Here is a 27,950-nt window from a genome sequence, read left to right on the forward strand (position 1 = left end):
GATGATTATCGGGAATATCTCTGCACGGTGCAGACGCCGCACGCAGTCCAAACCCAATGGCAACACGCAGTGTGTGCCCTGCACACAAACACACACACATTAAAACACACACGTCTATCTATATTTTGCCTGTGTGTTCCTAGATCGATCCCTTCCAACATCAAAATATTTAGGAATTACTCGTGTCATGATCTTCTCCACGCCTTGAACGGTGTAGCAGCGGTGTGTGTTCGGCTCACACTCCTCCAGCACCCCGCCCTTCTGCATCTGGGCTGCGTGTTCGCTCACACTCAAGCTCTCTGGCGGAAAACAGCCCCAGAGAGACACAGGCAGGTCAGGCCAGAGGGCCACACACACACACACACACACACACACACACACACACACACACACACACACACACACACACACACACAGCCTCACCCCATACTGCCAGTACGGAGGCTTTTCTTGATGATTAACAAAGATCTTGTCACTACTTTTTACAACTCCAAATGGGGTACCTGGCTCACACAGCTGGTAGCCCTCCTGCTCTGCCAGCCGCTTGTGCAGAATGCGGCCGAGGATTGTGGGAAGGAGGAGGACCGGGCGGCAGACCGGTGGGTAGTGTGGGGTCACCAGTGTGTAGGGCATCAGGGTCATACAACACTTGGGCGTGTTGCAATCACCTGCAGGTAAAAACAAGTATAATAGTAGCGTATGGGTCGGTACAGTAGATTATGGCTTGGGTGTGGTGTACTATGGTATTGGGGACAGTAGAGTATGAGTTGGAGTATGGAAGGGGGGCAGAAGGGTATCTGTGGGGGCAGTGGCGTGTGGCTTGGGGATAGAGGTTTTGGGGGCAATAGTGTGGATGAGGCACTGAGGTATGGGATGGGGGTTGTATATAAGGTTGGTGCCAATAGTGTATGCAGCAGTAGTGTAGTAGAGGGGTAGGTTACAGTGTGTGGGTGTATTTCTCTGTAAACACTGTGGGCAGTAGTGTAGTAGAGGGGTAGGTTACAGGGTGTGGGTGTATTTCTCTGTAAACACTGTGGGCAGTAGTGTAGTAGAGGGGTAGGTTACAGTGTGTGGGTGTATTTCTCTGTAAACACTGTGAGCAGTAGTGTAGTAGAGGGGTAGGTTACACTGTGTGGGTGTATTTCTCTGTAAGCACTGTGAGCAGTAGTGTAGTAGAGGGGTAGGTTACACTGTGGGCAGTAGTGTAGTAGAGGGGTAGGTTACACTGTGTGGGTGTATTTCTCTGTAAACACTGTGAGCAGTAGTGTAGTAGAGGGGTAGGTTACAGTGTGTCGGTGTATTTCTCTGTAAACACTGTGGGCAGTAGTGTAGTAAAGGGGTAGGTTACAGTGTGTGGCTGTATTTCTCTGTAAACACTGTGGGCAGTAGTGTAGTAGAGGGGTAGGTTACAGTGTGTCGGTGTATTTCTCTGTAAACACTGTGGGCAGTAGTGTAGTAGAGGGGTAGGTTACAGTGTGTGGGTATATTTCTCTGTAAACACTGTGGGCAGTAGTGTAGTAGAGGGGTAGGTTACAGTGTGTGGGTGTATTTCTCTGTAAACACTGTGGGCAGTAGTGTAGTAGAGGGGTAGGTTACAGGGTGTGGCTGTATTTCTCTGTAAACACTGTGGGCAGTAGTGTAGTAGAGGGGTAGGTTACAGTATGTGGCTGTATTTCTCTGTAAACACTGTGGGCAGTAGTGTAGTAGAGGGGTAGGTTACAGTGTGTGGGTGTATTTCTCTGTAAACACTGTGAGCAGTAGTGTAGTAGAGGGGTAGGTTACACTGTGGGCAGTAGTGTAGTAGAGGGGTAGGTTACAGGGTGTGGGTGTATTTCTCTGTAAACACTGTGGGCAGTAGTGTAGTAGAGGGGTAGGTTACAGTGTGTGGGTGTATTTCTCTGTAAACACTGTGGGCAGTAGTGTAGTAGAAGGGTAGGTTACAGTGTGTGGCTGTATTTCTCTGTAAACACTGTGGGCAGTAGTGTAGTAGAGGGGTAGGTTACAGTATGTGGCTGTATTTCTCTGTAAACACTGTGGGCAGTAGTGTAGTAGAGGGGTAGGTTACAGTGTGTGGCTGTATTTCTCTGTAAACACTGTGAGCAGTAGTGTAGTAGAGGGGTAGGTTACACTGTGGGCAGTAGTGTAGTAGAGGGGTAGGTTACAGGGTGTGGCTGTATTTCTCTGTAAACACTGTGGGCAGTAATGTAGTAGAGGGGTAGGTTACAGTGTGTGGCTGTATTTCTCTGTAAACACTGTGGGCAGTAGTGTAGTAGAGGGGTAGGTTACAGTGTGTGGCTGTATTTCTCTGTAAACACTGTGGGCAGTAGTGTAGTAGAGGGGTAGGTTACAGTGTGTGGCTGTATTTCTCTGTAAACACTGTGAGCAGTAGTGTAGTAGAGGGGTAGGTTACAGTGTGTCGGTGTATTTCTCTGTAAACACTGTGGGCAGTAGTGTAGTAGAGGGGTAGGTTACAGTGTGTGGCTGTATTTCTCTGTAAACACTGTGGGCAGTAGTGTAGTAGAGGGGTAGGTTACACTGTGGGCAGTAGTGTAGTAGAGGGGTAGGTTACAGTGTGTGGGTGTATTTCTCTGTAAACACTGTGAGCAGTAGTGTAGTAGAGGGGTAGGTTACAGTGTGTGGGTGTATTTCTCTGTAAACACTGTGAGCAGTAGTGTAGTAGAGGGGTAGGTTACAGTGTGTGGCTGTATTTCTCTGTAAACACTGTGGGCAGTAGTGTAGTAGAGGGGTAGGTTACAGTGTGTGGGTGTATTTCTCTGTAAACACTGTGAGCAGTAGTGTAGTAGAGGGGTAGGTTACAGTGTGTGGCTGTATTTCTCTGTAAACACTGTGAGCAGTAGTGTAGTAGAGGGGTAGGTTACAGTGTGTGGGTGTATTTCTCTGTAAACACTGTGAGCAGTAGTGTAGTAGAGGGGTAGGTTACAGTGTGTGGCTGTATTTCTCTGTAAACACTGTGAGCAGTAGTGTAGTAGAGGGGTAGGTTACAGTGTGTGGCTGTATTTCTCTGTAAACACTGTGGGCAGTAGTGTAGTAGAGGGGTAGGTTACACTGTGGGCAGTAGTGTAGTAGAGGGGTAGGTTACAGTGTGTGGCTGTATTTCTCTGTAAACACTGTGGGCAGTAGTGTAGTAGAGGGGTAGGTTACAGTGTGTGGCTGTATTTCTCTGTAAACACTGTGGGCAGTAGTGTAGTAGAGGGGTAGGTTACAGTGTGTGGCTGTATTTCTCTGTAAACACTGTGGGCAGTAGTGTAGTAGAGGGGTAGGTTACAGTGTGTGGGTGTATTTCTCTGTAAACACTGTGGGCAGTAGTGTAGTAGAGGGGTAGGTTACAGTGTGTGGGTGTATTTCTCTGTAAACACTGTGAGCAGTAGTGTAGTAGAGGGGTAGGTTACAGTGTGTCGGTGTATTTCTCTGTAAACACTGTGGGCAGTAGTGTAGTAGAGGGGTAGGTTACAGTGTGTGGCTGTATTTCTCTGTAAACACTGTGGGCAGTAGTGTAGTAGAGGGGTAGGTTACAGTGTGTGGGTGTATTTCTCTGTAAACACTGTGGGCAGTAGTGTAGTAGAGGGGTAGGTTACAGTGTGTGGCTGTATTTCTCTGTAAACACTGTGGGCAGTAGTGTAGTAGAGGGGTAGGTTACAGTGTGTGGCTGTATTTCTCTGTAAACACTGTGGGCAGTAGTGTAGTAGAGGGGTAGGTTACAGTGTGTGGCTGTATTTCTCTGTAAACACTGTGAGCAGTAGTGTAGTAGAGGGGTAGGTTACACTGTGGGCAGTAGTGTAGTAGAGGGGTAGGTTACAGGGTGTGGCTGTATTCCTCTGTAAACACTGTGGGCAGTAGTGTAGTAGAGGGGTAGGTTACAGTGTGTGGGTATATTTCTCTGTAAACACTGTGAGCAGTAGTGTAGTAGAGGGGTAGGTTACAGTGTGTGGCTGTATTTCTCTGTAAACACTGTGGGCAGTAGTGTAGTAGAGCGGTAGGTTACAGTGTGTGGCTGTATTTCTCTGTAAACACTGTGAGCAGTAGTGTAGTAGAGGGGTAGGTTACACTGTGGGCAGTAGTGTAGTAGAGGGGTAGGTTACAGTGTGTGGCTGTATTTCTCTGTAAACACTGTGGGCAGTAGTGTAGTAGAGGGGTAGGTTACAGTGTGTGGCTGTATTTCTCTGTAAACACTGTGGGCAGTAGTGTAGTAGAGGGGTAGGTTACAGTGTGTGGCTGTATTTCTCTGTAAACACTGTGAGCAGTAGTGTAGTAGAGGGGTAGGTTACAGTGTGTCGGTGTATTTCTCTGTAAACACTGTGAGCAGTAGTGTAGTAGAGGGGTAGGTTACACTGTGGGCAGTAGTGTAGTAGAGGGGTAGGTTACAGGGTGTGGCTGTATTTCTCTGTAAACACTGTGGGCAGTAGTGTAGTAGAGGGGTAGGTTACAGTGTGTGGGTATATTTCTCTGTAAACACTGTGAGCAGTAGTGTAGTAGAGGGGTAGGTTACAGTGTGTGGCTGTATTTCTCTGTAAACACTGTGAGCAGTAGTGTAGTAGAGGGGTAGGTTACACTGTGGGCAGTAGTGTAGTAGAGGGGTAGGTTACAGTGTGTGGCTGTATTTCTCTGTAAACACTGTGGGCAGTAGTGTAGTAGAGGGGTAGGTTACAGTGTGTGGCTGTATTTCTCTGTAAACACTGTGAGCAGTAGTGTAGTAGAGGGGTAGGTTACACTGTGGGCAGTAGTGTAGTAGAGGGGTAGGTTACAGTGTGTGGCTGTATTTCTCTGTAAACACTGTGGGCAGTAGTGTAGTAGAGGGGTAGGTTACAGTGTGTGGCTGTATTTCTCTGTAAACACTGTGGGCAGTAGTGTAGTAGAGGGGTAGGTTACAGTGTGTGGCTGTATTTCTCTGTAAACACTGTGAGCAGTAGTGTAGTAGAGGGGTAGGTTACAGTGTGTCGGTGTATTTCTCTGTAAACACTGTGAGCAGTAGTGTAGTAGAGGGGTAGGTTACAGTGTGTGGCTGTATTTCTCTGTAAACACTGTGGGCAGTAGTGTAGTAGAGGGGTAGGTTACAGTGTGTGGCTGTATTTCTCTCACCATTAGCTTTAGCGTCCTGGCTGTTGTCATCTTCCTCCAGACTGACCCACAGCGGGTTCCTCCCCCGTCTCCCTGTGCTCACGATCCGCACGGTCTTCTGTTTCCCGTGCGACCGCTCCTACACACACACACACATGCGCGCACGCACACGCACACACACACAAACACACACGTTATACACAGCCATCATGTTTAAAACAAAACTTCAAAAAACTTTCCTAGCAACACATCATGAAGACAACAAGGTGAACTTTTCTCGTTAGGCACCAGCTGTAACCATAAGCATAATATTTATGAACTGTTACCATGTTAATGTTACACAGTTCTGTAAATGTTAATCTGTTCATGCCTTCAATCTATGACTCCCTTCACATGACACCGTGTGTCCCTGACTCAGTCTGCCTTAGGTTCATGTTGACAAGTGAACAACAGATGGTGTTGGCAGGGAAGTTTATTTTGGAGGATTTCATTATGTTATCTGATCAGAGCAGCAGTTTCCATCAAAAGCCTGGAACAGTGTTGTTCCTCTCCACATCACCGACGTCAGGGACAACAACGACACGTCTGTTTAATGACCCACTCATGGTACGTTTGCCATTAACTGGTCTGTAGTGGGAGGAACCCTTGTAGTTGTAGTTTGTGTGTGTGTGTGTGTGATGTGTGTGTTTGTTCAGGCATTAATTTTTACCAAAGGTATAAATAATTTTAAACTAGATTCAAATAATTAAATGTTGGCGAAAGTTTCAATTAAAGTACTGAAAAATCTGTTGAATGACTAAAATGACTTAATCTAGGTGTGAAAAACGGTCCAGAACTGTTTGGGCCCTTTTTCATGATGTCCTCAAGAGTGCAGTTGAGGATCTGAAAGTGATCCGAGCTTGAACAGGGAATCCTTCATGCTGTTTCATCACACGTTCTGCTTTGAATCACTTCCTCTAAAGTGATCATCTTATCTCTGCATCTAAATACCAAGCCCTTGAAGTGCAGCTTCCTGAGGGCCCCGGCCTGACAGGAGCCACAGGCACCCACATCATTACACAACTAGGAACATCTACACCCACGTACTTTTCCAAACCTGTACTGAATTGCTCAAACGTAACATTAATAGTATACCAAGTATTTGTACTGACGTTTTAGCATCTTGGCTGGCCATAGTAAAATAACGTCAAGCCACAGTGAATATCTCTGTCCATGTCGACAGCTGTCTTTAGTCTGATAGTCTTAGTTTAGTCTTAGTTCAGTCAGCCTTCAGGATAATACATTTGCAGCCTCACTGGAATAATAATAAAAAAAAAAAACTCTGACAATTGTCTCTAACCCTTTTAGACCAAGCGCATATGGGAGGATACTGGAGGAGTTGTTACCTTTGTGTGGGTGTGCTGTTGGAAGGACAAGTCTTCGATTGCTCTGATCAGCTGCCTCTGTGCCCTGTGAACACAAGAGAATACACAATTACCGAACATAACCGTGGAACTAAAGACTGTGCTGAAGAAAGGCAGCCTCTGCAGTGTAGTTCATCGCCACAGTGCAACTATGGCAAACTAACTGAAATAACATTCAAATATTCGTTCGCAGTGGACCTGGGGCTTTATTATCGAATGCCATCGGGTGTTTTTGGAGGAAGGCATATGTTACGGCATGGTAAAGGAATTCCTCCTACCGCTTATCTTCTGATGCTCTTGACGTGGCATTGTTTTAGGGGAATTTGAACTCAAACTTTCCGACTGCTCTCAGAAGAACTGAAGAGCTGCTAATCTCTACAACAATTGACTCGATCTGGCAACTGGGTTAGGTCGGCTACGCTGTGGCCAGGCCCAAGATCCACAATGGCAGCTACTGCCCAGTTTTCAGACCAATTGCGTCCGCCGGTGTACCTGTAATAATTGGGCAGCGTCCCACTCTTCAGATCCATCAGCTGACAGCTGTGGACATGGCTGGCCCACCAGGAGCTGCCGTTACCATGGTGAGTGTCCGTCACGTGCAGAATGTCGTTACAGGTGACGGACAGCGCCTCAGGCCCGCCGCCGGGAAGCGACATGCTGACGCGAACGTAGAACGAGTCGCCCGATCTGACCTCTCCACTCTTCATCTGCTGCCGCAGGTTGTCGTAGGCTGAGAGGCAAGGAGGCACGTTTATAAAGCACCTTTCATTTTCACGCACTCCAGCAATTCAAAGCGCTTCACACAGGGGGAAAAAAAGAAGCTTATTATGACCCAAGATCACCTTGAGGTCATTACCAAAAAATTATGCTAGGTAAAAACAAGATACGAAGGAATAAAATAGAAACAGACATTCATTAAATAAATTTTTAAAGGGTTTAAAATAGTAAAACAAAAATTGAGAGAAATAATATTAAGATAAAAGAATTAAAGAAGATAATAATAATGAAAATAAAAATAAGTAAAAGATAAATACAACTGGAAATAATACTACATTATTGGTCCAAAATAATTTCCAGACCCAACAAAACAATATCTAAGCAAAAGCCTGGGCAATGAAGCACGTTTTTTTATGTTAGATTAAAAACATGTTGTGCTGGAGAGAATGATGAAGAACAGCATTATCAGGGTCATCATCACTGCTAAACACTGCAGCTCTTAAAGTGGCTTGTCGGGGACTAGTGATAACAGCAAGCAAAAGTATATCAAACACAGACTTGCCCTTTTAACTTCCACCTGTCGGTAGGCATGCTAGCATTTTAGACAGGAAGCCGGCCTGTTGAATCCAAATTCACACAATGGGGTTGTATTGTTGGTTTATATGTGCCATATGATCCTGTGAATTTCAGCAGAAGGCAACACCACCTGTGCTCACTGTCCCAGTCCTGCGATAACTGTTAACTGCACTCAAAACTACATCTATGAATTTAATTAGTGTTGATTTGATGCCAATTATCAGGGAAGTTGTTAAATTCTACAATTATCAACATATGTCGTTCTCTGCTTGACCGATGCTTAATCCTAACCTTATAGCCCCTTATAGTCCCTTATAGCCCCTTATAGTCCCTTATAGCCCCTTATAGCCCCTCCAACTATAACTTCACTCTTCAGTGCTACCAAAAGGAGGAAGGCTGACATTTCTCTCTTTGTCTTTCTTCTTCTTGCTATCTTGCCTGCTTATTAACAATTTAGATTATACGTTTTTTTAATCTGGAATTCAGATCCAAAATTCGGTCCTGGATTTTTGTTATCACTGGTGATTAGTGTAATTAGGACAGTTATCCAATCACAGCCCTTGAGTTATAGGTGGAACAGATTAGCCACGCCCTGTCTTTATTAGCCCCGCCTCCAGATTCCTGGGACACTACCTTGGGACAAAGGACCATACAAATTAACTGATCTGAATGGCTTGAGTGTCTTGCTTCATCCCCGCAAGGCCACAGTTAATTGTCCTTTACACTCAAACACTCCTGAATCAACCCGACAGCTAATTAGTGAACCATTTTGTGGGCTGAATCAGGTGTGTCCGAGAATATGGAAATCATTTACAGAGTGAAGTGAAGAGAACAGATGCCACAGATGCCTGTGACGGCACGCTTACAGAGACGCGCCTCTACCTGTCAACCCAGTCCTGCTGGATTTAACTGAAAATGTGTGCGAATATCGCTTGACATCAGTAAGCTGTAGAAAACTCACCAGTGGCTAAGAAACAGCTGTCACTAGTTAAGTAATAGTGAAAAGAAGCAAAACACCAAAAGTCACTGTGTGTATCTGTGTCTAAATGCCCAGAGAGAAATAACCACTATTTGTAAGACATGCCATGTACACTCACAAGGTGAAACCTACAGAGTGGTTTAAAATTGCATCCACATTACTCAGCAGATTTCTGATGTGTGCATCTAAGTGTGAACGATGCCACCGACAGTGTGGCCGTTTATAAAATGTCAACGCAGGTGCAAGGGGGCGTTTGCAAATGTGCATGTGTGTGTTCCCCTGCGCTTACCGTCCTGTTTGGGCCGGACTGAGAGGCTGCAGGTGCCCCTCACCTGCCCCAGGGCCCACAGCGCCTCCTCCAGGGTGGAATCTTCCAGAACCATGCGCAAGGCTCTCTGCTCCAGCTCACACTTCACCTGCACAGCCAGAGAACGAGCGGGTTAAGGCGGGAGATTGAAGGCTATCGTTCAGGAGGGTCAGGAAACGCTGCCATCTTTGAGGGTTGGAAGGCTGCAGGCTTGTTAGTTAGGAAGGGGGAGGGCACTAAAGCGTCCTGTGGCTGTCTTCCTGTACCTGTCTTCCTGTACCCACAATGCACTGGGGGGTTTATGTTCTTGATGAAGGCACTCATACAGTCCAGGGAACTTACAGAAGTAAGTGCGAGACCTTTTTAGAGTCAACGACATTTTGAGGCCATCGGGACAATTTAAAACTGGAACTCAGGTGTCTCAGGTGTCATATTAGATGGTTTGGACAGTCGGATTGTTAAAGGGCACAACAGCACACACACATACACCTGTACGGTACCTCCAAGATCTGAGCTCCTGGACTGATGCCAGCGTTACTGGCGGCCGACCCCTCGAAGACCTGGTGCACAAACACACCCGTCTTGTTGCCGCCGATCACCTTCAGCTGGCTCAAGAGCGCCTCTCCCTGGAAGGAAAAGGTCATCGCGCGGCCTGTGATCCGCAGGGCTTGGGGCCGGGAGCGCATCAGGAACGGAGGAGCAGAGCCTCGCAAAACACTGAGAAAGGAGACGAGACGAGACAAACGAAGACGAGAGGCCAAGTGAGGGCAGAAAAGAAAATCTGCTAAATAAGTTCTAAATAGCGTACATTGTCTGCGCACCTATACATAAATACTATGTATGAATACAGAATTTATATGAATATTTTTCTATTTTACCCATTTAGTTCTGCCATGTACCTGGAGCCCAGAGAGCTGGGAGAGATCGGAGATTTCGCCTCGTCCTCTTCTGAAATGAATTAAAACTTTCCATTAGCATGGAGGTGCTGGTAGCTGTGGGTCAAAGAGCTCCGTGCTGAGGTCATGGGTTTGATCCTGGCTGAGGGCTAATATCACAATGGCCTTATTAAATGGAAATGTTAATGTGAAACTCGAGATATTGAATGGCTCCATTCACCAGCCATGCGCAGCAAACAGTTTTGTGTAAATCAGTCCACACACACACACACACACACACACACACACACACACACAGAATGACCACAAGCAAGATCATAAAATTTACAGGGTCATAAACTGCAGGATAATGCACCAGTAAGAAATGCAGAAATGCGTGTGTGTGTGTGTGTGTGTGTGTGTGTGTGTGTGTGTGTGTGTGTGTGTGTGTGTGTGTGTGTGTGTGTGAGCATCTGTGTGTGTATGTATTGTGTGTCTGTGTGTATTTACCTTGAGGCACAAAAACAAAATCACTCTCAACATCCAGCAGACAGAAAGATGAGTCATCAGTAATCTCCTGACTGCACAAATAAAGCACACAGCACAATGGCGCCTTCTTCAAACCTTTCATTCATTTTTGTTGCTATTTTGGGCATATTAATATGACCACCATGCCTCTGGGTTTCTTTATGTTATGTGCCATCTCATTATCTTCTCTCTCTTTCCTCTAACGCATGTAATTTAAATACACAAGTTCTTGAGGAGCATTTAAAAATATACAAAATGTTCTATGCAGATTGTTTTTACAAAAAAGGTTATTGGTTTCAGCATGGTCAATAGCCACTTTCTATTTTTATATTTTATTTTCTAAATCTATTTGGATATTTAATTATATTTGATTTATTGGCAATTTTAGTATAAAAAAGTGAATTAATGGAAACATCTCTGATCTATTAAACTGTAATCGTGAAATTAAGCATTTGTTTGCTATTTTTATTTTTTATGAAAATAAATTTTCTTCCAGCCGGCCAGTGTCTCTCTGTGGACACAGATATATCTCCACCTGTCTCCACCTCAGCACGCATCTTTACATAACTACAACTTGTAGTGAGCGCAGAGAGGAACTCACAGAGAATGTGAATTGCATTACTGAACTACTGAACTGAACTCAAACCAGTTTAGAACATGGTTTCATAATGTAATTCCTCTTACTGCAAACATCCTGGTATGATCTCAGCTCAGGAACCAACAAAGATGTTGAATGGTCTATAATTCCAAATCTCAGTCACACAAACCACTACCATGCAACCCTGATGGAGATCAGCTTCAGAGTCTTCCAATGTTAATTCTGTTTTGGTGGTTTGCTAATTCCTTATTTTGAAGGTGCAATGTTATTACATACGAGGTTGTGCTAAAATGACCGGTTTACAAACAGAGAAATTCTACCTGTTTTCTCAGGCTGGAAACATCAGAGATTTTTGAGCAGGAAAACACGCCCTCCTCAGTGAGGTGAGGGAATGCATCACTGGTACTATCATGTCGCTGGTACTATGATGTCACTGGTACTATGATGTCACTGGTACTATGCTGTCACTGGTACTACATTGTCACTGTTACTACATTGTCACTGTGTGTTATGCATTCATTGGTACTATGCGGTCACTGGTACTACGCTGTCACTGTGTACTACGCTGTCACTGGTACTACACTGTCACTGTGTACTATGCTGTCACTGGTACTATGCTGGTTGCTGGGAAATGAGGGGTTAAACGCAAAGGCACTCACAGGTGCTGCAGCACACAGTGGTTGATGCCGTTGAAAGGCTGTAATTATGCAAGGCGTGGCGAGACAAATCATTTTTAAATGCGTGTGTTTGAGTCAGAATAGAGCTGAGCTGGGAATCAGGTGGTTTTGAGCTGTCATGTAAATCATAAGACAGCTCACCTGCACCTTTTTAACAGATTATAAGATCACCTGACATATATAACAGATTATAACTTCACCTGTTAAATATATCTGTGCTGAGAAACGATGGCGTTGTACTCACCTGTGGACACTGAACTGCGGGTCAATCTCTCTCCTACGCAGTGACTCTGCACACGGAGGCTCTACCGTACTGGACCGTACACTGCTGAAACCATCTTCACTGTTCTGCTATAGGACCACACACACACACACACACACACACACACACACACACACACACACAAACACATGCACCCAGACTATAGTCTCAAATCAATAAAAAGGACTTGACAAACTCATCGAAATCAACTGCTAGACATCTATAACTATCAGTCAGTCATGCAACAATACAAATACACAGTCTTCATATGGACAATGCTAGGTAATACCATAAAGAAGCAGGGATAACCTTTATATAATACACTCATAGAGTCTTTATAAGACACACCTTAGTAACTTCAAAGGAGGAGCCAGGTGCAAGGGCGTTCAGGCGTCTCAGTCTGGGCCGGGCTGGGGGGCTGGACAGGGTTCCTTCACTGCTACTGCCACTGCCACTGTTCCCTGTGCTACTTTGCCAGCTAAACTGCCTCTCCTGCACACAGAACATACAGCCGACCGATATATCGTTTCACCAATATATCGGTCCGATATTCCCCATTTAGGACTACTGTCTGCGCATTGCGGCACGATGCCGATTAATAACAAAAAAAAACGTTTTAAGAGTGTCTTGTAGGAGTGGAAATGTGCACAGAATTTGCTGACTAAGTACAGGAAACACTCACGGTGGTGTTGTTGGGCGTGTGGATGGTCTGGGTGCGGAGGGTGAACACCTTCTCCTGCAGCTCCACCAGCTGCCCTCTCAGGGTGTCCTTCTCCGCCAGGCTACACGCGATCTGGGCCTGCGCTTCATCACGGGCCAAGTAGGCCTGCCAACACATGCAGACGGCCGTTACACATGCATAACACACATGGGGGCCCACACCTGCACAAATATGTGCGTGATGAACACACCCAACTGACATACGTGCCAACACCTGCACCACGTGCGACAAACATACGTGCACAAACACACAAATGTACATACCCGCAATTGACACACACACACACACACGCACGCACACACACGCACGCACACACACACACACACGCACGCACGCACACGCACACGCACGCACGCACACACACGCACGCACACACACGCACGCACACACACGCACGCACACACACGCACGCACACACACACACACATACTCACACACACAAGCACACACACACATTCAACACATACCTTCAGTTTAATCAGTTTTAGAAAGGTGTCATAGTCACTCATGGAATGTGCCAAGTTAGCCTTCCTTGGCATTGTGGGTTTTCTTTCTAGATATTATTGTCTTGTGAAAACCATGTTACACCTGTAGTCCAGATATTTGACACCTCTGTGCAGTTGTCAGGGATTTTGTGAGCTAATGGTTCCACTCTCCTTCCCGCCTGGGTGTTGTTGAGCACCATTGTCAACACTCATGGTGTTTTTTTCTGCTGCAGGTAAAACTCTCCAAACAAACTGAATCTTCACACTTCTCCCAACAAACTAGTTTCACTTGCCTCACACCAAGGGCCCCACAGTCACGCCTGCAATGGGGGAAAAACTGAAATACTGCACTGCCTGATCTCTTCCATCTAAAAATAGCTTTAATGAGGTCAAAGAAGGGTTTGTTGTAGGCGTTAAAAGGAGACATTCATTCCTCCATTGAACATAATGGGACAACAGTTGACTTGACTGTTGGACAATCCAGAGGCAGCTGGGATTTGAACGCAGGTTCCCGTAGCAGGAGTCTCCGGCCAAAGGCCGTACGTAACGTTGCAGCTGTCGTGTGTGTAATGCTCGCGATCATCTCATTACTTCTCTATCAGATTTGGCACTTCAGCACCGTGGCTGCGGAAAACAACCGGCTTTGAACTACAGTCGAATTACAGTCTCACATTTGGCACTGACCAACCGTACAGTCAGTCACTCGCATAGTACTGACAACAACGCTACCAACAAAGCTGCAAAGATTACAGCCTGCTGTGACGTTGGCGACGGCGGCCATGCGTCACGTGTAGTCGGGCTACTCCACAGACACAGCACAAACAAATCTCTTCCTGAGTAAACACAGACAGCTTAGAAGGAGGAAAGGAAAAAGGATCAGAGCTGGGTGGGTTTCAGGCAGGTCATCTGAACCGCTCCAGACAGCCAGAAACAAATACAGTAAGAAACAATGAGCTAAAAATAGGCACGTGAGAAGAAGAACTAAATATAGGCACGTGAACTTTCTCAGGGTGCAAATGGAAAAAAACGAAAGTTGCTCAACACATGCTGGTTATGAGTGATGAAAGACTGACACGCAAGGTCTCACACGCGAGGAGGTGGGGGAGAGGGTGGAGGTGAGGGAGGGGTGGAGGTGAGGGAGAGGTGGAGGTGGGGGAGAGGTGGAGGTGAGGGAGATGTGGAGGTGGGGGAGAGGTGGAGGTGAGGGAGAGGTGGAGGTGGGGGAGAGGTGGAGGTGAGGAAGATGTGGAGGTGCGGGAGAGGTGGAGGTGGGGGAGAGGTGGAGGTGGGGGACTGGTGGAGGTGGGGGAGGGGTGGAGGTGAGGGAGAGGTGGAGGTGGGGGAATGGTGAAGTTGCAGGAGAGGGTGGAGGTGAGGGAGATGTGGAGGTGAGGGAGAGGTGGAGGTGGGGGAGAGGTGGAGGTGGGAGACTGGTGGAGGTGGGGGAGAGGTGGAGGTGGGGGAGGGGTGGAGGTGGGGGAGAGGTGGGGGTCTGTTGGAGGTGGGGGAGAGGTGGAGGTGGGGAAGAGGTGGAGGTGAGAGACTGTTGGAGGTGGGGAAGAGGTGGAGGTGGGGGAGAGGTGGAGGTGGGGGAGGGGTGGAGGTGGGGGTCTGTTGGAGGTGGGGGAGAGGTGGAGGTGGGGGAGAGGTGGAGGTGGGGGAGAGGTGGAGGTGGGGGAGGGGTGGAGGTGAGGGAGTGGTGGAGGTGGGGGAGTGGTGGAGGTGGGGGAGAGGTGGAGGTGAGGGAGTGGTGGAGGTGGGGGTCTGTTGGAGGTGGGGGAGAGGTGGAGGTGAGGGAGTGGTGGAGGTGGGGGTCTGTTGGAGGTGGGGGAGAGGTGGAGGTGAGAGACTGTTGGAGGTGGGGAAGAGGTGGAGGTGGGGGAGAGGTGGAGGTGGGGGAGGGGTGGAGGTGGGGGAGGGGTGGAGGTGAGGGACTGGTGGAGGTGGGGGAGAGGTGGAGGTGGGGGAGAGGTGGAGGTGGGGGAGGGGTGGAGGTGGGGGTCTGTTGGAGGTGGGGGAGAGGTGGAGGTGGGGGAGAGGTGGAGGTGGGGGAGAGGTGGAGGTGGGGGAGGGGTGGAGGTGGGGGAGGGGTGGAGGTGGGGGAGTGGTGGAGGTGGGGGAGAGGTGGAGGTGAGGGAGTGGTGGAGGTGGGGGTCTGTTGGAGGTGGGGGAGAGGTGGAGGTGAGGGAGTGGTGGAGGTGGGGGTCTGTTGGAGGTGGGGGAGAGGTGGAGGTGAGAGACTGTTGGAGGTGGGGAAGAGGTGGAGGTGGGGGAGAGGTGGAGGTGGGGGAGGGGTGGAGGTGGGGGAGGGGTGGAGGTGAGGGAGGGGTGGAGGTGAGGGACTGGTGGAGGTGGGGGAGAGGTGAGTTCAGTGGGGACTGACCCGGTCACGCTCCGTCTGCAGGTCATCCAGCTGGCTCTGGAACACAGTGCACTTCTGCTGGTACATCTCACAGTCCAGGGTGAACTTCTGCACCTGAAGAGCCAGACACGCCTTCTCCTCCAGGAGCTAGAGAGAGAGAGAGAGAGAGAGAGAGAGAGAGAGAGAGAGAGAGAGAGAGAGAGAGAGAGAGAGAGAGAGTTTAAGACAACAGCATTATTCATGCAATAATTACAGTGTGAGATGTGGTTGTGTGTGTGCAGAGATAGAAAGACGGCATGTATGTGTATCAAGATATGGTGTGTTGGAAATTGTGTGTTTGCATTCTGAGAGATGAGATTGTGTGTATGTGTGTGTGGTGTATGTGTGTGTGTGTACATTCCATTACTGAAAATAGTGGAAGCATGGTGGAGCTGGTGTGTGTGGTGTGTGTATGGTGGAACTGGTGTGTGTGGTGTATGGTAGAGCTGGTGTGTGTGGTGTGTGTATGGTGGAACTGGTGTGTGTGGTGTATGGTAGAGCTGGTGTGTGTGGTGTGTGTATGGTGGAACTGGTGTGTGTGGTGTGTGTATGGTAGAGCTGGTGTGTGTGGTGTGTGTATGGTGGAGCTGGTGTGTGTGGTGTGTGTATAGTAGTAGAGCTGGTGTGTGTGGTGTGTGTGGTAGAGCTGGTGTGTGTGGTGTGTGTATGGTGGAGCTGGTGTGTGTGGTGTGTGTATGGTAGAGCTGGTGTGTGTGGTTTGTGTGGTGGAGCTGGTGTGTGGGGTGTGTGTGGAGGGAGGAGGTGCTACCTCATCTCTCTCCCGTGTGAGGACCTCGTTCTCCTCATGGAGTCTCCTCAGCTGGTCCGCCAGCTCCGAGCGCCGGTCTCGTGCCTCTTCCAGGTCCTGGGCTAAGATATCCTGACACGCCTAAGAAGATCCAGACACAAACATACACACACACACACACACACACACACACACACACACACACACACGCACACGCACGCACACGCACGCATGCACACACACACACAATGTATTCACTCTGATGTTCTTCATCTATGGTCTCACCAGGGATATTTGTTTTCACTGGTGTGATTTCCTGACTAGTGTGATGTATTCCTGCTAGTGTGATGTATTCCTGACTAGTGTGATGTATTCCTGACTAGTGTGATGTATTCCTACTAGTGTGATGTATTCCTACTAGTGTGATGTATTCCTACTAGTGTGATGTATTCCTACTAGTGTGATGTATTCCTACTAGTGTGATGTATTCCTGACTAGTGTGATGTATTCCTACTAGTGTGATGTATTCCTACTAGTGTGATGTATTCCTGACTAGTGTGATGTATTCCTACTAGTGTGATGTATTCCTACTAGTGTGATGTATTCCTGACTAGTGTGATGTATTACTGCTAGTGTGATGTATTCCTGCTAGTGTGATGTATTCCTGCTATTGTGATGTATTCCTACTAGTGTGATGTATTCCTGACTAGTGTGATGTATTCCTACTAGTGTGATGTATTCCTGCTAGTGTGATGTATTCCTGACTAGTGTGATGTATTCCTGCTAGTGAGATGTATTTAGTGTGATGTATTCCTGACTAGTGTGATGTATTGCTAGTGTGATGTATTCCTGCTAGTGTGATGTATTCCTACTAGTGTGATGTATTCCTACTAGTGTGATGTATTCCTGACTAGTGTGATGTATTCCTGCTAGTGTGATGTATTCCTGCTAGTGTGATGTATTCCTGCTAGTGTGATGTATTCCTACTAGTGTGATGTATTCCTACTAGTGTGATGTATTCCTACTAGTGTGATGTATTCCTGCTAGTGTGATGTATTCCTACTAGTGTGATGTATTCCTACTAGTGTGATGTATTCCTGCTAGTGTGATGTATTCCTGACTAGTGTGATGTATTCCTACTAGTGTGATGTATTCCTGACTAGTGTGATGTATTCCTGACTAGTGTGATGTATTCCTGCTAGTGTGATGTATTCCTGCTAGTGTGATGTATTCCTACTAGTGTGATGTATTCCTGACTAGTGTGATGTATTCCTGACTAGTGTGATGTATTCCTGCTAGTGTGATGTATTCCTGACTAGTGTGATGTATTCCTGACTAGTGTGATGTATTCCTGCTAGTGTGATGTATTTAGTGTGATGTATTCCTGGCTAGTGTGATGTATTCCTGCTAGTGTGATGTATTCCTGCTAGTGTGATGTATTCCTGACTAGTGTGATGTATTCCTGACTAGTGTGATGTATTCCTACTAGTGTGATGTATTCCTGACTAGTGTGATGTATTCCTGCTAGTGTGATGTATTCCTGCTAGTGTGATGTATTCCTGCTAGTGTGATGTATTTAGTGTGATGTATTCCTGACTAGTGTGATGTATTCCTGCTAGTGTGATGTATTCCTGCTAGTGTGATGTATTCCTGACTAGTGTGATGTATTCCTACTAGTGTGATGTATTCCTACTAGTGTGATGTATTCCTGCTAGTGTGATGTATTCCTACTAGTGTGATGTATTCCTACTAGTGTGATGTATTCCTACTAGTGTGATGTATTCCTGTTAGTGTGATGTATTCCTACTAGTGTGATGTATTCCTACTAGTGTGATGTATTCCTGCTAGTGTGATGTATTCCTGACTAGTGTGATGTATTCCTACTAGTGTGATGTATTCCTGACTAGTGTGATGTATTCCTGCTAGTGTGATGTATTCCTGCTATTGTGATGTATTCCTGACTAGTGTGATGTATTCCTACTAGTGTGATGTATTCCTGCTAGTGTGATGTATTCCTGCTAGTGTGATGTATTCCTGACTAGTGTGATGTATTCCTGCTAGTGTGATGTATTTAGTGTGATGTATTCCTGACTAGTGTGATGTATTGCTAGTGTGATGTATTCCTGCTAGTGTGATGTATTCCTGCTAGTGTGATGTATTCCTGACTAGTGTGATGTATTCCTGACTAGTGTGATGTATTCCTACTAGTGTGATGTATTCCTACTAGTGTGATGTATTCCTGCTAGTGTGATGTATTCCTGCTAGTGTGATGTATTCCTGACTAGTGTGATGTATTCCTGCTAGTGTGATGTATTTAGTGTGATGTATTCCTGACTAGTGTGATGTATTCCTGCTAGTGTGATGTATTCCTGACTAGTGTGATGTATTCCTACTAGTGTGATGTATTCCTGACTAGTGTGATGTATTCCTGACTAGTGTGATGTATTCCTACTAGTGTGATGTATTCCTGACTAGTGTGATGTATTCCTGCTAGTGTGATGTATTCCTACTAGTGTGATGTATTCCTGCTAGTGTGATGTATTCCTGACTAGTGTGATGTATTCCTACTAGTGTGATGTATTCCTGACTAGTGTGATGTATTCCTGCTAGTGTGATGTATTCCTGCTAGTGTGATGTATTCCTGCTATTGTGATGTATTCCTACTAGTGTGATGTATTCCTGACTAGTGTGATGTATTCCTACTAGTGTGATGTATTCCTGCTAGTGTGATGTATTCCTGCTAGTGTGATGTATTTAGTGTGATGTATTCCTGACTAGTGTGATGTATTGCTAGTGTGATGTATTCCTGCTAGTGTGATGTATTCCTGCTAGTGTGATGTATTCCGACTAGTGTGATGTATTCCTGACTAGTGTGATGTATTCCTGACTAGTGTGATGTATTCCTACTAGTTTGATGTATTCCTACTAGTTTGATGTATTCCTACTAGTGTGATGTTTTCCTAACTAGTTTGATGTATTCCTGACTAGTGTGATGTATTCCTGCTAGTGTGATGTATTTAGTGTGATGTATTCCTGACTAGTGTGATGTATTGCTAGTGTGATGTATTCCTGCTAGTGTGATGTATTCCTGCTAGTGTGATGTATTCCTGACTAGTGTGATGTATTCCTGACTAGTGTGATGTATTCCTACTAGTGTGATGTATTCCTACTAGTGTGATGTATTCCTGCTAGTGTGATGTATTCCTGACTAGTGTGATGTATTCCTGCTAGTGTGATGTATTTAGTGTGATGTATTTAGTGTGATGTATTCCTGACTAGTGTGATGTATTCCTGCTAGTGTGATGTATTCCTGCTAGTGTGATGTATTCCTGACTAGTGTGATGTATTCCTACTAGTGTGATGTATTCCTACTAGTGTGATGTATTCCTGCTAGTGTGATGTATTCCTACTAGTGTGATGTATTCCTACTAGTGTGATGTATTCCTGACTAGTGTGATGTATTCCTGACTAGTGTGATGTATTCCTGCTAGTGTGATGTATTTAGTGTGATGTATTCCTGACTAGTGTGATGTATTCCTGCTAGTGTGATGTATTCCTGCTAGTGTGATGTATTCCTACTAGTGTGATGTATTCCTGACTAGTGTGATGTATTCCTACTAGTGTGATGTATTCCTGCTAGTGTGATGTATTCCTGCTAGTGTGATGTATTCCTGACTAGTGTGATGTATTCCTGCTAGTGTGATGTATTCCTGCTAGTGTGATGTATTTAGTGTGATGTATTCCTGACTAGTGTGATGTATTCCTGCTAGTGTGATGTATTCCTGCTAGTGTGATGTATTCCTGACTAGTGTGATGTATTCCTGACTAGTGTGATGTATTTAGTGTGATGTATTCCTGACTAGTGTGATGTATTCCTGCTAGTGTGATGTATTCCTACTAGTGTGATGTATTCCTGACTAGTGTGATGTATTCCTGCTAGTGTGATGTATTCCTGACTAGTGTGATGTATTCCTGACTAGTGTGATGTATTTAGTGTGATGTATTCCTGACTAGTGTGATGTATTCCTGCTAGTGTGATGTATTCCTACTAGTGTGATGTATTCCTACTAGTGTGATGTATTCCTGACTAGTGTGATGTATTCCTACTAGTGTGATGTATTCCTGACTAGTGTGATGTATTCCTACTAGTGTGATGTATTCCTGACTAGTGTGATGTATTCCTGCTAGTGTGATGTATTCCTGCTAGTGTGATGTATTGCTGACTAGTGTGATGTATTGCTGACTAGTGTGATGTATTCCTACTAGTGTGATGTATTCCTGACTAGTGTGATGTATTCCTGACTAGTGTGATGCATTCCTGACTAGTGTGATGTATTCCTGACTAGTGTGATGTATTCCTGACTAGTGTGATGTATTCCTGACTAGTGTGATGTATTCCTACTAGTGTGATGTATTCCTGACTAGTGTGATGTATTCCTACTAGTGTGATGTATTCCTGACTAGTGTGATGTATTCCTGACTAGTGTGATGTATTCCTGACTAGTGTGATGTATTCCTACTAGTTTGATGTATTCCTACTAGTTTGATGTATTCCTACTAGTGTGATGTTTTCCTAACTAGTTTGATGTATTCCTGACTAGTGTGATGTATTCCTGACTAGTGTGATGTATTCCTGACTAGTGTGATGTATTCCTACTAGTGTGATGTATTCCTGACTAGTGTGATGTATTCCTGCTAGTGTGATGTATTCCTGCTAGTGTAATGTATTCCTAACTAGTGTGATGTATTCCTGCTAGTGTGATGTATTCCTGACTAGTGTGATGTATTCCTGTAAGTGTGAAGTATTCCTGCTAGTGTGATGTATTCCTGACTAGTGTGATGCATTCCTGACTAGTGTGATGCATTCCTGACTAGTGTGATGTATTCCTGACTAGTGTGATGTATTCCTGACTAGTGTGATGTATTCCTACTAGTTTGATGTATTCCTACTAGTTTGATGTATTCCTACTAGTGTGATGTTTTCCTAACTAGTTTGATGTATTCCTGACTAGTGTGATGTATTCCTGACTAGTGTGATGTATTCCTGACTAGTGTGATGTATTCCTACTAGTGTGATGTATTCCTGACTAGTGTGATGTATTCCTGCTAGTGTGATGTATTCCTGCTAGTGTAATGTATTCCTAACTAGTGTGATGTATTCCTGCTAGTGTGATGTATTCCTGACTAGTGTGATGTATTCCTGTAAGTGTGAAGTATTCCTGCTAGTGTGATGTATTCCTGACTAGTGTGATGCATTCCTGACTAGTGTGATGTTCTCCTGACTAGTGTGATGTATTCCTACTAGGGTGATTTTCTCACCGGGGAGATCTTCTCGGCCTCCAGCAGCTGTCTGCGCAGGGTGCTGATCTCATCCCGCAGGTGCTGCGTCTCACTGGGGGAGGCGTTCTTCAGGGAGACCTGCCGCTGGAACTCCGTCTCCGACTGAGCCTTACGCAGCTCACACTGCAACTGGTACACCTGAGACCAACAGGGAGAGAGAGAGAGAGAGTTAGAGAGACAGAGAGAGAGACAGAGAGGGAGGAAGAGGGAGAGAGAGAGAGACAAAGAGAGGGAGGAAGAGGGGGAGAGAGAGAGAGAGAGAGAGAGAGAGAGAGAGAGAGAGAGACACTTTTGGTAAAAGCATCTCTATTAATTAAAGCATAAAACTGTTTAGTACCGAAGCTGTTTAGAGTAAAGAATGGTCCTTTTATGACGGCCACCTCTCCCTTAACCAAGATGCAGATCATAAACAAGTTGCTGTCACACACACATAAACACGCACTGAAAAACTTTCAGTAAGAGTAGCAGTGTATCACCAGTCTATAGCCAGACACTGGCCACTCTATTCTAAACATCCACACACGCACCATTCTGGTCTATTCAAAGCTGATATCATATCAGTTTTCCACAACATTATTCCATCATGGGAGTCAGAAGAACATGGACAAAGGATCATACCCAGAGGCCAAGATGTCCCCAGTTCTCACGATTAACCCCAACACCACCCAGTGTCCCCAGAGTGCTGTAACTTACACTCAGTAAATAAAGGCCGGTACTCCACTTTCTTAAATTAAACACCAGCTTTACTGATCCTCTAAGTGGGGGTCAGTTAATCAATAAAAAGCTAAATATGTTTTATTATCATTTTATTTACAATGAACATGGAGTCCGGGGTGCCAGGCTGTCCAGGGAATTACTAATAATTAAGCAATGATTATACTTTCACTTTCAGGCACTGTCAAATTTTAGTGAGCACAATTATTAAGGCAACCTAGATACTTAATTGTTTTACTTTTATGTTTTTACAGAGTATCAACTTAAGCTGGACAGATGCCATAATCAACTGGAGGTACCTGCACAGTGAGCATGTGGGCTGTTGTTTTATTTACTGTGCAGAAACAGGCCAACAATGATATGAATGTAATGCTGATTATCGGGACTACTCAGGAATGGGGTATTTGGTATGTGCTATTGCAGCAGATAAATATTTCGTAAGAGCAATCTGATTTTGAGCAGACAAGCTGCCAAAACTGCTGTGAGGGGGAAAACCCGGAGCAGATACAGTTCACAGATCACAAATTATAAGAAGTAATATGTTAATTGTAAAGTGCAATACATATGGTCACACACACACACACACACACACACACACACACACACACACACACACACACACACACACACACAGTCTCTCTCTCTCTCTCTCACACACACACACACACACACACACACTGTCACACACACACACACACACACACACACACACACACACACACACACACACACACACACACACAGTCTCTCTCTCTCTCTCTCTCACACACACACACACACACACACACACACACACTGTCACACACACACACACACACTCACACTGTCACACACTCACTGTCACATACACAAACACTGTCTCTCTCTCTCTCTCTCTCTCTCACACACACACACACACACACACACACACTGTGACACTGTCACACACTCACTGTCACATACATAAACACTGTCTCTCTCTCACACACACACACTGTCACACACTCACTGTCACATACACAAACACTGTCTCTCTCTCTCTCTCTCTCACACACACACACACACACACACACACACTGTGACACTGTCACACACTCACTGTCACATACACAAACACTGTCTCTCTCTCTCTCTCTCTCTCTCTCTCTCTCTCACACACACACACACACACACTCACACTGTCACATACTCACTGTCACATACACAAACACTGTCTCTCTCTCTCTCTCTCTCTCTCTCTCTCTCACACACACACACACTGTCACACACAGATCACAGGTCGACTGTTTATAAGATTTAAGATGATAATTGTCACACATACACTGTCACAACCACACTCTGTCTCTCTCACATAAACACACACACACACACATACACACACAATCGCAGTCAGACACACACACACACTGTCTCTCTCTCACTCACACACACACTGTCACACACACACACACACACACACTCTCTCTCTCTCTCTCTCTCTCTCTCTCTCTCTCTCTCTCTCTCTCTCTCTCTCTCTCTCTCTCTCTAACACTGTCACACACACTGTCAGATACACAAACACGGTCTCTCTCGCATGCACACACACACACACACACACACACACCTGCAGGTTCAGTTCTCTACAGCGAATGGTTGCAGCAGCTTTCTCTTCAACGGCAGCTGCGTATCTGACATACAGATCACACTTCTCATCCTTCAGACGCATCAGGTCCCTGTGCAGGCCTAAACACACACACACATTTTTCACATCAAAATACTATATAAAATGAATCAAGACACCCATGACATCTTACACACACGCATGTTATGTACACACACCTCACTACCACCCGATAAATGTCTTACCCCCCCATTCACACAAAGCCCTGCACTAAATTCTGTTTTCACTGTAATATAGACAATGTGCAGAAAACAGAGCCTGTAATTGCTATGTTCATCCTATAGCCGAAATTCCAACCACTAAAGTAGGCTCTCTGTGTGTGTGTGTGTGTGTGTGTGTGTGTGTGTGTGTGTGTGTGTGTGGTGTGTGAGAGAGAGAGAGCGAGACCTTTCCACATCACGTGAAAACTACGTCTGACATGTTATGTGACGTGAGATCATGCGTGACACGAGACGCTGTCCTACGCAGAACTGTCCTACGCGAGACCAAGCCCAGCGCGAGACCAAGCCCAGCGCGAGACTCAGCCCAGCGCGAGACCAAGCCCAGCGCGAGACCAAGCCCAGCGCGAGACCAAGCCCAGCGCGGGACCAAGCCCAGCGTGAGACCAAGCCCTGTGCGAGACCAAGCCCTGTGCGAGACTCTGCCCAGCGCGAGACTCTGCCCAGCGCGAGACTCTGCCCAGCGCGAGACCACGCCCAGCGCGAGACCAAGCCCAGTGTGAGACCAAGCCCAGCGTAAAACCAAGCCCAGTGCGAGACCAAGCCCAGCGTGACACCAAGCCCAGCGCGAGACCAAGCCCAGCGTGAGACCAAGCCCAGCGTGAGACCAAGCCCAGCGCGAGACCAAGCCCAGCGTGAGACCAAGCCCAGCGTGAGACCAAGCCCAGCGTGAGGCCAAGCCCAGCGTGAGACCAAGCCCAGCGTGAGACCAAGCCCAGCGTGAGACCAAGCTCTGCCCCAGCACCTGCACATTGGTTGCGCATTTGTGCGTGCTCCGCCTGCAGCTGCATCTGCTCCCGGCCCTGCTGCTGTGCCTGGGACAGCGTGCCCTCCAGACTGTGGCAGCGTGTACGCTGGAGCGTGGCCTCCTCACGCGCCTCCTGCAGCTCCTTCTGCATGCTCGTCACCGCCCGCACCAAATACTCCGTCAACTCAGAGTACTTTATCAGCCCTGCACGGAGAAAGACGTGGAGAGAGAGAGAGAGAGGGAGGGAGGGAGGGAGAGAGAGATAGAGGGTACAAGGAAACAGATAGAAAGATAGACAGATACAGTGAGCAAGTCGAGGTAGAGACATGGGTGGAGTGTGTTTAATGTGTTTGGTCTTAGTTAAAACTCCTTCGGTTCAATGTTGCTGCTGGCTCACCGCTGAATCCGGACGGCTCTATGCTGGGTTTGCGGCCGGTCACGTGTGTGTAGAGGGATTGGTAGTGGATCATCAGGCTGTCCAGCAGAGCTACGGCTCCGTCGCGACCCTGGATGCGGAGCAGATCCAGCATGTGGCCTGCAGGACCAACACTGCATTAGCTCCCTTCGCATGGATGCCCTAAACATCACACTTCTGAACATCACACACCAACCTCTGCTGAACATTGTTCTTCAAATAAACCAGATTTCACTTTTTAGCATGTATAATCTTGATTGATTTTGAACTTGACTGTGTTAATGTTGATATCTTTAGTTATTCCATGTAGTTCTTGCCTTTTCAATTAAAAAACTATTGATATTTAATACACAAATGCACTTCACTGAACACATTTCACCAAAAGATCACATCCCCACCTTCACTGAGCACGACAGATCAAAATCTACAACTTTCAGACCGGTTTACACTATTTAAACACTGATCAGAAGGTTGTAGTCTTCTGAAATCACTATTTACCTCCTTCCTTTCAGTTAAAACAAGACGACTTTTTCTTTCCGATTTATTCTCAGTTCTTACCACTGACCTTTTTACCAATGATAACCCCTGATTTTACTCCAACTACACCCTTTAACAAAGAACTACACAGTAAACTAACGACAGAGGCACAAGGCTGGTGTGTGTTGGGGGGTCTCGGGTGAGCGCGCACTCACTCGTCCTCATGCACCGGTTCGTGAATTTGAGGCACGTGAGTATCTCGTCCTCGTCCAGGTCCGTGAGCACGCGCACCTGGCGCAGGTACGGGATCAATATGTCCGCGCGCACTCCTAAGCAGATAGCGTGGCGGTTGTCGTTAATCAGATCCCACAGGTCCTCTTCGCCCATGTCCTTAAGGTCAGGGGTCCCCAGGACACCCTCCGCCATGCTGACACGCAGGACCCGCGAACGGCGGTAGAAGACACGACAACAGCGAGGAGGAGAAGGTCGTTAAAGTCCACAGAGGTCCATGACCGTCAGGAAAGCTGCCTGTGCCAGAAGAGTGACGAGGCAGTGACAGGAGGAACCGCAGGGCAGTGAGGTTTAAAGTGAGCGCCTCCTCCTGCAGCTCTTCCACGCCCCGCGGGCTCAGAGAACCCGAAAGACCAGCAGCGCAGTTTCCCTGAAGCAGCCACAACGCGCATTTTTCAGTTTTCCTTCACCCACGCACTTCTCTCTCTTTCTCTCTCTCACACACACACACACGTGCAGTTTTTGTGTGTTTTTATCACCAAAAAGAAAATAAACAAACAGCGCGTGTAAATAGTGGGATTTCTCAGCGTGGGTGATTACACGTATTTAATTTACTGCATTAACCATTCAAGTACTAACATCACAAATCATTTCATGGTTGTATTTACACGGTGAACCGCGGTGAAGACACAGGACTCTCGTGTTCCCTACTCTGCTGGGGTCTGTGTTTGTGCTCCATCAACACTCATTCATGAACTGGCGCTATCTCTATAAAGCAAACCATCCGCTTCCACAGAGCTGGTCAAAGTCCTGCACACCAGATGAAATGAAAACATGCGATAATATTGCAGGAAGAGAGCGCGGACAGAAAGTACGGGAAACTACGCACATCGCTGTTGCATGCAACAACCGGCGGAGGAGGGTGAGTTTGCAAGGTTTTTCCAAACGATCAGTTTGTACTCCATATGTACTCAAATGAATAACACCTGCGCATACAGGTGCATTCCTAGAGCGACAGGTAAACACTATTTTAACCATGAAGGCATACTCCCCGGGAAATGATCAAAAACCACTTTTCTTTTGCCTCGAAAACAACCCGGTGTTTTGAAATCTATGAATGAAATCTAGTCTTTCATTAATGCACTGAATTGAACGAAACATTTTTAAAAACAAATCTTATCTAACAAATCAAATATTGATAGTCGTAGGCTATGTCAAAAACCACTTGATTCTCTAGAAACTGTTGAAAACTGTATGTGTGACTTTCTGCCTTACTGGGGTATAAAAGGTCATTGACATTTAGTGTCTATAAGAAGAGGAAGTAAAAAATAATATGTTTTATTTACGCAGTGCCTTTCCAAAGCTCTAAAAGACCTGCCACCCCCAGAAGAGAGTCAGGGGACCTAAGGACCTGTGAGAGGATGTGAGGACATATGAGTGGACCTGAGGACATGTGAGAGGATGTGAGGACATATGAGTGGGCCTGAAGACATGTGAGAGGATGTGAGGACATATGAGTGGACCTGAGGACATGTGAGAGGATGTGAGGACATATGAGTGGACTTAAGGACATGAGAGAGGATGTGAGGACATATGAGTGGGCCTGAAGACATGTGAGAGGATGTGAGGACATATGAGTGGGCCTGAAGACATGTGAGAGGATGTGAGGACATATGAGTGGGCCTGAAGACATGTGAGAGGATGTGAGGACATATGAGTGGACCTGAGGACATGTGAGAGGACGTGAAGACATGTGAGAGGACATGAGAGAGGATGTGAGGACATCTGAGAGGACATGAGGGCATGTGAGAGGAC

At 46.3% G+C, this 27,950-nt stretch overlaps 1 protein-coding gene across 3 annotated transcripts in view; it reads right to left on the reverse strand.

Moving 5' to 3' along the window:
* card14 (caspase recruitment domain family, member 14) overlaps nucleotides 1-26,461 on the reverse strand; it is a 27,865-nt gene extending 1,404 nt beyond the window's left edge. The window contains exons 1-20 of one of the 3 annotated variants that reach the window (XM_077015472.1): nucleotides 26,120-26,461; nucleotides 25,410-25,547; nucleotides 25,010-25,216; nucleotides 23,990-24,108; nucleotides 21,673-21,831; nucleotides 16,375-16,494; nucleotides 15,588-15,713; nucleotides 12,681-12,824; nucleotides 12,347-12,490; nucleotides 11,981-12,084; nucleotides 10,444-10,514; nucleotides 9,937-10,006; nucleotides 9,559-9,775; nucleotides 9,041-9,167; nucleotides 6,972-7,209; nucleotides 6,462-6,525; nucleotides 5,098-5,215; nucleotides 504-668; nucleotides 181-299; nucleotides 1-78 (exon numbers count right to left, since the gene is read on the reverse strand). The exon at nucleotides 1-78 is cut by the window's left edge and continues 38 nt beyond it. In XM_077015472.1, coding sequence (XP_076871587.1) covers nucleotides 1-78; nucleotides 181-299; nucleotides 504-668; nucleotides 5,098-5,215; nucleotides 6,462-6,525; nucleotides 6,972-7,209; nucleotides 9,041-9,167; nucleotides 9,559-9,775; nucleotides 9,937-10,006; nucleotides 10,444-10,514; nucleotides 11,981-12,084; nucleotides 12,347-12,490; nucleotides 12,681-12,824; nucleotides 15,588-15,713; nucleotides 16,375-16,494; nucleotides 21,673-21,831; nucleotides 23,990-24,108; nucleotides 25,010-25,216; nucleotides 25,410-25,547; nucleotides 26,120-26,330 — 2,739 coding nt within the window. In that variant the 5' untranslated portion in view covers nucleotides 26,331-26,461. Of the gene's footprint in view, nucleotides 79-180; nucleotides 300-503; nucleotides 669-5,097; nucleotides 5,216-6,461; nucleotides 6,526-6,971; nucleotides 7,210-9,040; nucleotides 9,168-9,558; nucleotides 9,776-9,936; nucleotides 10,007-10,443; nucleotides 10,515-11,980; nucleotides 12,088-12,346; nucleotides 12,491-12,680; nucleotides 12,825-15,587; nucleotides 15,714-16,374; nucleotides 16,495-21,672; nucleotides 21,832-23,989; nucleotides 24,109-25,009; nucleotides 25,217-25,409; nucleotides 25,548-26,119 lie in introns of all 3 variants that reach the window. The other 2 variants (XM_077015473.1, XM_077015471.1) reach the window with 2 other exon arrangements.
* Between the last annotated feature and the right edge of the window lie 1,489 nt (nucleotides 26,462-27,950).

The sequence above is a fragment of the Brachyhypopomus gauderio genome, chromosome 8 (assembly GCF_052324685.1).
Source record: "Brachyhypopomus gauderio isolate BG-103 chromosome 8, BGAUD_0.2, whole genome shotgun sequence".
In the NCBI taxonomy this organism is placed as follows: domain Eukaryota; kingdom Metazoa; phylum Chordata; class Actinopteri; order Gymnotiformes; family Hypopomidae; genus Brachyhypopomus; species Brachyhypopomus gauderio.